Genomic DNA, 6227 nt, shown 5'->3' with positions numbered 1-6227 from the left:
CTGAATCATGAGCTAATCGTATCTCCTTCCTACCTCTGGTGTTTCCATGACTCTCTGCCTCTTTCCTGAGACTGTCTGGGCTCTGGCTCTAAGATGTGGTTGAAGGCTGCTCACAGCTGGCTGTCTCCCCAGCCAAGGGGAGGTCCGACTTTCCATTCCCTGCTGGGTGGGTGCATCCTGTCCCCATATCTAGGCCTCCCTACACACCCAGACTCACTGAACAACTTCGTATCTGAGGACTGAGCAGTTCATGAACTATTTCAAGGTTTCAATGTAAGTTTCATGGTTTGAATTCAGATAGTATTCTTGATAGTTCTCATTTTGTAATGTCTCCAGGACATGTTTGTCTTCCAAGAAACAAACGTGTAACTGCATCAAACAGTACAGCTTTCATTAGGAACACTGGGATTCTAAAAATGCAGTGGTGGTCTGATGTTGTCACTCTGTATTTAGGGAGAGTGTGATCCATCATAAACTATGAAAACTCCTTCAGAAAATTCTGAACACTTTTCCTCAAGTTTACAAAACTGCAAAAATAAGAGAAGACTGAGTTCTACCTTTTTGCATTAACTCAACCACACCATGTCTATGAACATTTGCTTTTAAAACAAGGCATTAAAAAGGATGACCTAAGGCCCATTAGCTTATCAAGTAGAATTTAGCTGTTCCTCTGGTGGGAAACTTCTTTTAGCACAGAAAATGTTTGGATAGTGTCTGGGCCAAGGCTCAGCCAACAGGGACAGCCTTGCGCATGGTGCTTCCACCCAAAGCAGTGACTTCAGTAGTGAGTGAGCAAATGCCGCCTCTCAGAAAGCGATTTTGCAGCCAGGACAGCCAGAAACTTCAAATGGCAACTTTTCTGACTGAAGGTAATTTCCCAGGAATTTAAAAGACATCATTTACTTCTGACTTTCAAAGAGAACATGGCTTGAAAGGCACAGCTGTATCCAAAATTGATCAGCCAGCAACAATCCTCTGAAGTGACTCGAGAGTGAGAGAAAATAGTTGAGACACCTACACATGTGCACTAAACCACCTAGTTCACTTTCCAGGTTGTACATTTTCTGACCCCAAAGACTATCTGAAAATAAGTTTTTACCAAGTGAGTGAATTTCTTTATTAACTGAAGTATTAAAAGTTTGTCTTATTATTTTGATATGGAATACTATGTCTATAAGACTTGGCAACAACTAATCTTCAAGGCGGTGTGCATTTAAGGAAACAGCAAAATTACAAAAAAAATCTAAGTGTTAAAAACGTGGATTTTAAATTATGGTAAATTACAATGTTATTAAAAGACTGCCTTGCAGCATATTCAAATAAACCAGAGAATTTAATAAATATCACCATTTACCATCTAACTTGATGCTATGGCTGGACTGAAATGGAACTGCCAGCTGGATGTAAGCAGAGAATATCTGAATGAAAGGACACACACATTTTTACTGAAAAGTGTATTTGAAGAATAATCTATATTCCTCTACATTTCAATCTCCAACTTTGATCTTTTTATTTATTCTGAAATAAAGTCTAAGATATTAAGAGTCAGTACATAGCACTTTAAAATAAGAGTGCATATGGTTAGAAAAATATGCATCCAGGGCATATATTTTATCTTATAAGAAAATAAAACTAAGTACAAAATTACTTTTGCTCATTAATGTTCACCTCAACTTATCTGGGTCATATAATGAAGTACTGCCGTAAAACGCAAAGCTTTGAAAGAAAGGTGCCAGCAAAACTCTCTTTGACCCCAGTCTGCCTCAGAGCTTCACTTGCCAGTTGCCCTGGAAATCTCTACCACCCCTTGGTTTGAGAGTGCACTCAGAACAGCCCAAAGTCTGGAGGGGTCCTCACAGTTATGCCGCCGCTCCCAGTGGAGGAGGAGCTCCTCCTTCTTCCCCAGGGTCTGGGCACACAGGAGGCAGCTGAAGCCTGAATGAGACCAGAGGAAAACAGTGCTGTGGCTGGGACTCTCTGGGCCCTGGGGAGCTTCCCTCAGCTCTGTTGTTCCCAGTCGGCCTCCTGCATTTTCCTGAAGTGTTTCCGAACCGTTCTCACCGTGAGGGCAGAGCTGTCTTTTCCTCTTAGGAAGTGCACGAGAGTCGTCCTCAGAGTCACAAGGCTTCACCTGCTTTGTTCGCTCTGGATGCTGCTCCCAGTCAGGAGCAGTGTGTTTGGCCAGCGCTTCCTGAGCCCCTCTGTGGCCTGGTAAGATCCCCTCTTGCAGCCTGCCCTGAATTTCCTCTCCATGAGCATAAAGTAAATGAAACTTGATTTCAGCGAAAGACTGAGCAGTGATCTGACAACGGCCACACTTGATTTGCAATTTGACTCCATCTACCTGGTTTAGAAGGAAATCTTCTTCCAAGCTTGACTTGTTTTCCCTGAAAAGGAAAAAATAGTCTACATAAGATTTCATGGAAAAACACAATTGGGGCTTTTTCTTCAGCTCTCAGCCTTCAGGAATCTAAGCCCCACGCCTCTGAGAAGTACAAAACATGACGAGTACACAGAGCCTGGGAAGGACTTCATAGAGGTCATGGTGGAGATCTGCCATCACTCCTGCTGGGGGCCACATGCTTCTCAAGCAACCAGGGTCCCCCTAGAAAGTCTGTCCCTCCCCAGGAGAGCCACCTCCTCTCTGGTCACCACAGACAGGTGCAGTCAACGTGGAAGCGTCAGGCAACACTACATGAGCCACTGCAGGACCACCTGGTAAGTAAGTCGGAGGTGACTGTCCCCGCCACCCACTGGGCCCTCCCTAACCCTGAACACCCCGAATGCAAGTTTTGACATTTTATTTAAACATCACAATCTAACTATAGGAAAAGAAGTAGGAAGGGGGATTTCCTTGTACAATGAGGAAAAAAACAGAAATGAGAAAGGTAACAGAAGTGCCTAAAGGTAAGAACAAACAGGATAGGTACCTCGTATTTTTATTGAGTATGACAGAGTCAGCCAAAATCGAATAGAAAATATTTTGAGCAATTGGGAAAATAAGAAACAAGGAGTAGAGAATCTGATCTCAGGTGCCGAGGGAATCTCCCTCGTGTGGGAAGGGAATACACACAGGCCACACTGAGGGCACTGCTGCTCAAATGCCGCATTACAGCCGGGCTTCCAAATCATGAAGCTTATTTGTTTACAATGCTAGACAGCAGGACCTTTCTCAGGGAAAAGTCCATCTAGCCTGACGGGAAGAGTAGGCCCATGCAGAGCAGGTTAGTTTCAGGCATCTGAGGTATGTTCAGCACACACGTTCACCTGTGGTACAGAGCAGAGGAGGCTGTTTAGATAAATTCTACAGGCATGAATTTGGGGGAAATTACTTGTAAAGAATACATGAAATATATACAATAATTTCCTATTTTATTTTCAGATGTAAAAGTAATCTTCTCTCACTGAACTGTCCCCAGGACACCTCCAACTGGCATTTATGCCGACTCACACAAGCTAGAGTAATTAAGATAATGTCTCACCAAAAACCGGAGAGAAATGAGATCATTCTTCACAGTACTGAGGGGAATCAAGTCTTCTCTCTGGTGTGAAAGTTTACCCTCTTGCCAGGCCGCCAGCCTGTCTGTACTCACCGCTCCAGCCCCTGTGGCTCCTGCTCCGTGCTGTCTCGGTCTCTGCTCTTTGGCATGGCCCCTGGCTGTGGTGCACTCGGGGTGGGCTCTGTGCTGATCACAACCCTGTGCACTTCCTTCAGGTGGCCAAAGTAGACTCGCACGTGGCCAAACACTTTTGCACAGAACTCACAGCACACAAGCTTCTTCAGACGGCTCTCGGCATGATGGAGCTTCATGTGTGCGCTCAGGCTGCCCGAGCGTACGTAGGCCTTGCGACAGACGCAACAGCTGTATGGGCGTCGGTTGGTGTGTGTGTTCATGTGGTCTCGAAGGTGCTGTTTGAACTGGAAGTGGTGGTTACAGACCTGGCATCTGTGCGAAGGTTTCTTGATGCCACAGAAACCATTTCTGAACACAGAGCTGGGCTTGGGGGAAGGGCTGTCGTTCTGCTTACAGCTGAGACATTTGGAAGCAACTGCATTATGTAGCAAGATGTCCTGCCCTAAGCTGCTGGGGGTCTGGGATTGTAGGGTGGCTGCAGAAGCCAGGGGAGGCAAAGCAGACATGACAGTTACAGGTTTGGGCATAATGTTACGATATTTTTTCAAAGCCCCAGGTTTTTGGTCTTTGGATTCTTGGAGATTGTTTTTTGCTCTTTCTTTACCATCCCTACTTTTATTAATAACGCACTTTCTCCTTTTCCCCTGAAATGCCAAAATTTCATCTGGTACCTTTCGTTTTCTTCCTCTTCTCTTTGCTGCCCCAATGTTCAGTTTTGTTTTCTGGTTGAAATCTGGTTTGGCGACTGGACAAAAAGCACTTCCACAAAGACTCTGCTTTGGCACTGGTGGAACAGGGGTCTTGCTGGCCATTCTGAGGGCTGCATTAAAGCTTTCTATGAGGGAAGATCTCTTATCACAGTCTGCTGTGTACCCAGTTAAAGAAAAATCTGCAGTGATAGCATCTGGTTCAGTTTTGTAAACTTCACTGGTCTGCACTCTTGTGTAGGGCAAGATCGCCAGTTTACCTCTGGGAACTGACGAGATCAACTGAACTGCACTGCTGGTGCATATGGCTGGTGATAAACTGGCTGTGGCTTTTGCACAGTCCGTTTGTTCTTTAAGTTTCCCTCTGGCAGCAGCAGAAGGTTCGCTGGGCACTTTCTTGCTTGTATGGTTTGCTCTCCCTGAACTATCTGAGAGAGTCTGCCTGGCAGAGGGCCCCACCGGTGTGGGCAGGGCTGACGAGGCAGGAGGGTTCGGATTGCTGCAGCTGGTGGTCACTGGTGGTATCAAGTCTCCACGGCCACTGGCCCCCGCTAGGGCGTGGCCTGGGGATGGCATCTGCTTGCATGGACTGGGTTTCTGTGGGAGTCCGGGATGGGCGGGTGGGGAAGAGGACATCTGGGTGTAGGTGGGAGGTGTGCTACAGCCATTTTCAGTAGAGCTCAGCTCTGGCTTCTTTCTTGGTCTTTTGTTACTTCTTAGGGCTGGTATCGAGGAATAGGCAATTTAAGGTTCTCAGGCATTTGGGGTTTCTGAATTGGCTGAGCTGAGGCAACAGGTGGCAAAGCAACAAGAGAAAAAGTCCCCTCCTGGCCAGCAACCTGCATCAGTGCGTAGTTCTGGGTGGGCATCCCCAGTGGTTTGGGGCTCATGGAGGGCCTCAGAGCCCCCTGATCAGAAAGTGATGGTGACTGGCATGGCAGCACTCTGGAGGTTAAGACTCTGGGTGCAAATTTTGGTGCAATGGTCCTAAATTGACTCTTACTCTGCAAACTCTTCCCACTCTGTCCTGTTCCTGGAGGGATGTTTGTGTCACCTGCAATGACAACACAATATAAAAAGTTACTGCAGTGTACCTGTCCTGGTATGGACAGTTAAGTTTCTCATTTATTCTGCCTACAGCAGATACCTTGACTTGCCCTCTGCCCTTCTGAGCAAATGCCTAAGTCTTGAAGACCCAGGTGGAAGGTCAGTTCCCACCAGGTTTCCCCAAAGATGATTCTCTTCCTCTCTGGTTCCTAGCCTCTGTCATACCATTGACCACTGTCCATCACAATTCATGTGCTTAGGCATGTGTCTGCTACTACACATATAGCTCCAGAGAGCTGGGACTCTGACTTCTCACCCTTGCATTTACCCAGTAAATGCATTCACTTCTCCATTCACCCAGTTCTTCCCTACCTTCAGGAGCCAGGGCAACTCTGGCTCCTTTCCCGATCTCAGGAGCTGTGATGTCTCCCCTCTGGTATACTGTGCTGTATATTCAATTTATGTTATACACATCTCTGCTTTCCCTGTTACATATGAGCTTTACGAGGATGAAATCTATATTTAATTCATCTTGCTATTACCCTCTGTATTTCTGGTATGGAGCAAACTTTTTCTGTATCCAATTCATTTTTCACTCTACTTCAGGATATACCATTTGACCCACTGGCAATGCAATTTGTTTTACACTGTGGATAAATTCCAGGCTGAATGCTAGCTTTGTTGCTGTTTTCCCATGTGACTTGTAAATTTCTTCTCACACCTTTCAAACTGTTTATGTGTGCTTTGCAATTAAATCACCAGTATTAAAAAAGCTGATGTGACACCTTTAAAAAGGTTGAACAAAACCAAAAAGATAACAAAATAATAGGTAAAGATA

At 45.6% G+C, this 6227-nt stretch overlaps 1 protein-coding gene across 1 annotated transcript in view; it reads right to left on the bottom strand.

Moving 5' to 3' along the window:
• Positions 1-1103: 1103 nt before the first annotated feature.
• Znf438 (zinc finger protein 438) overlaps positions 1104-6227 on the bottom strand; it is a 182935-nt gene continuing 177811 nt past the window's right edge. Inside the window, 3 exon segments of the mRNA XM_021241970.2 lie at positions 1104-2387; positions 3594-5061; positions 5064-5396. Of these exon segments, the coding sequence (XP_021097629.2) occupies positions 1772-2387; positions 3594-5061; positions 5064-5396 (2417 nt within the window). The 3' untranslated portion in view covers positions 1104-1771.

This window comes from Heterocephalus glaber, unplaced genomic scaffold, assembly GCF_053883595.1.
Source record: "Heterocephalus glaber isolate CG9 unplaced genomic scaffold, H.glaber_assembly_v1.0 deba00000738, whole genome shotgun sequence".
NCBI lineage: Eukaryota > Metazoa > Chordata > Mammalia > Rodentia > Bathyergidae > Heterocephalus > Heterocephalus glaber.
Note: the sequence above shows the minus strand (reverse complement) of the source record. Positions and strands in the feature narration are given on the sequence as shown.